This window comes from Acanthisitta chloris, unplaced genomic scaffold (assembly GCF_000695815.1).
Source record: "Acanthisitta chloris isolate BGI_N310 unplaced genomic scaffold, ASM69581v1 scaffold4926, whole genome shotgun sequence".
In the NCBI taxonomy this organism is placed as follows: Eukaryota; Metazoa; Chordata; class Aves; order Passeriformes; family Acanthisittidae; genus Acanthisitta; species Acanthisitta chloris.
The window spans coordinates 8,815-9,658 of NW_008676332.1; the positions used below are offsets into that span (position 1 = coordinate 8,815).

Genomic DNA, 844 nt, shown 5'->3' on the forward strand with positions numbered 1-844 from the left:
GGCAGTCCCCCAGGTTGGGACAGCGTCTGCCACTCCAGCCCTTGGCTGCAGCCCCTGCCCAGTGCAACGTCCCCCCAGAGGCTGCTCTGGGTTGCTTTCCCCCCCCAGGCTGTCCCCAGGGGTCTGGAGCATCTCCCCAGAGCCTCAGGGTGCCTCCAGGGCCAGGGCTGCCCTAGGCACCACCTCGCTGGCACTCACCTTCCTTCACAGGGATGGTCGGCTTCTTCTGCCGCAGCCCCAGGAGGATGAAGAAGAGCACCAGGGGTATGAAGATCTCGAAAGCCAGCACCCACTGGGGATAACACAGAGCAGAGAGATTGGGATGTTTAGGGATAGAACTCCAGTACAGGGGAAGCACAGGCAGGACAGGGCTCCTTGGGCACTGGTGCAGTGTGGCACTGTACCCATGTATTGCAGGCGGCACTGTCAGCTCAGCCAGAGGCAACCGGGTTCCTGGGCACTCCAGGAGCCTGCTCCATCCTGCCTGGAGCCCTGCAGGACACGGGAGGGTGTACAGAAGTGTACAGATCCCTCGTCCAGCAGTGCAAACAAGGTGCTAGGGCTCAAGCCCAGCCTCAATGGGCCCCCACAACACAGGCTGCCCAGGGAGATGACCCCAAGTCTAGAAGGCTGGTGCCCTCACAGCCTGGAGCTGCCTGGTATGATGACCCCCCTGCCACTGCTAGGTCCTACCAGGCTCTGTAGCAGGGAGCACACCTTTGTTTCAGCCAGGCCCTGGCACCAGCTCCAGGTGCAACTGGAGGGTCCTGGCATCGCCTTCATGCCCTCCCAGAAGGCTACGGCTGCACAGGATTTCCACTGGCAGCATATGGTGAATCAGTGC

At 62.0% G+C, this 844-nt stretch overlaps 1 protein-coding gene across 1 annotated transcript in view; it reads right to left on the bottom strand.

The window, feature by feature from the left end:
- LOC103803520 (ATP-binding cassette sub-family A member 2-like) overlaps window positions 1-292 on the bottom strand; it is a gene marked incomplete at both ends in the record, with an annotated part of 8,989 nt that extends 8,697 nt beyond the window's left edge. The window contains one exon of the mRNA XM_009076080.1: window positions 199-292. Coding sequence (XP_009074328.1) covers window positions 199-292 — 94 coding nt within the window. The remainder of the gene's footprint in view (window positions 1-198) is intronic.
- Window positions 293-844: the final 552 nt, after the last annotated feature.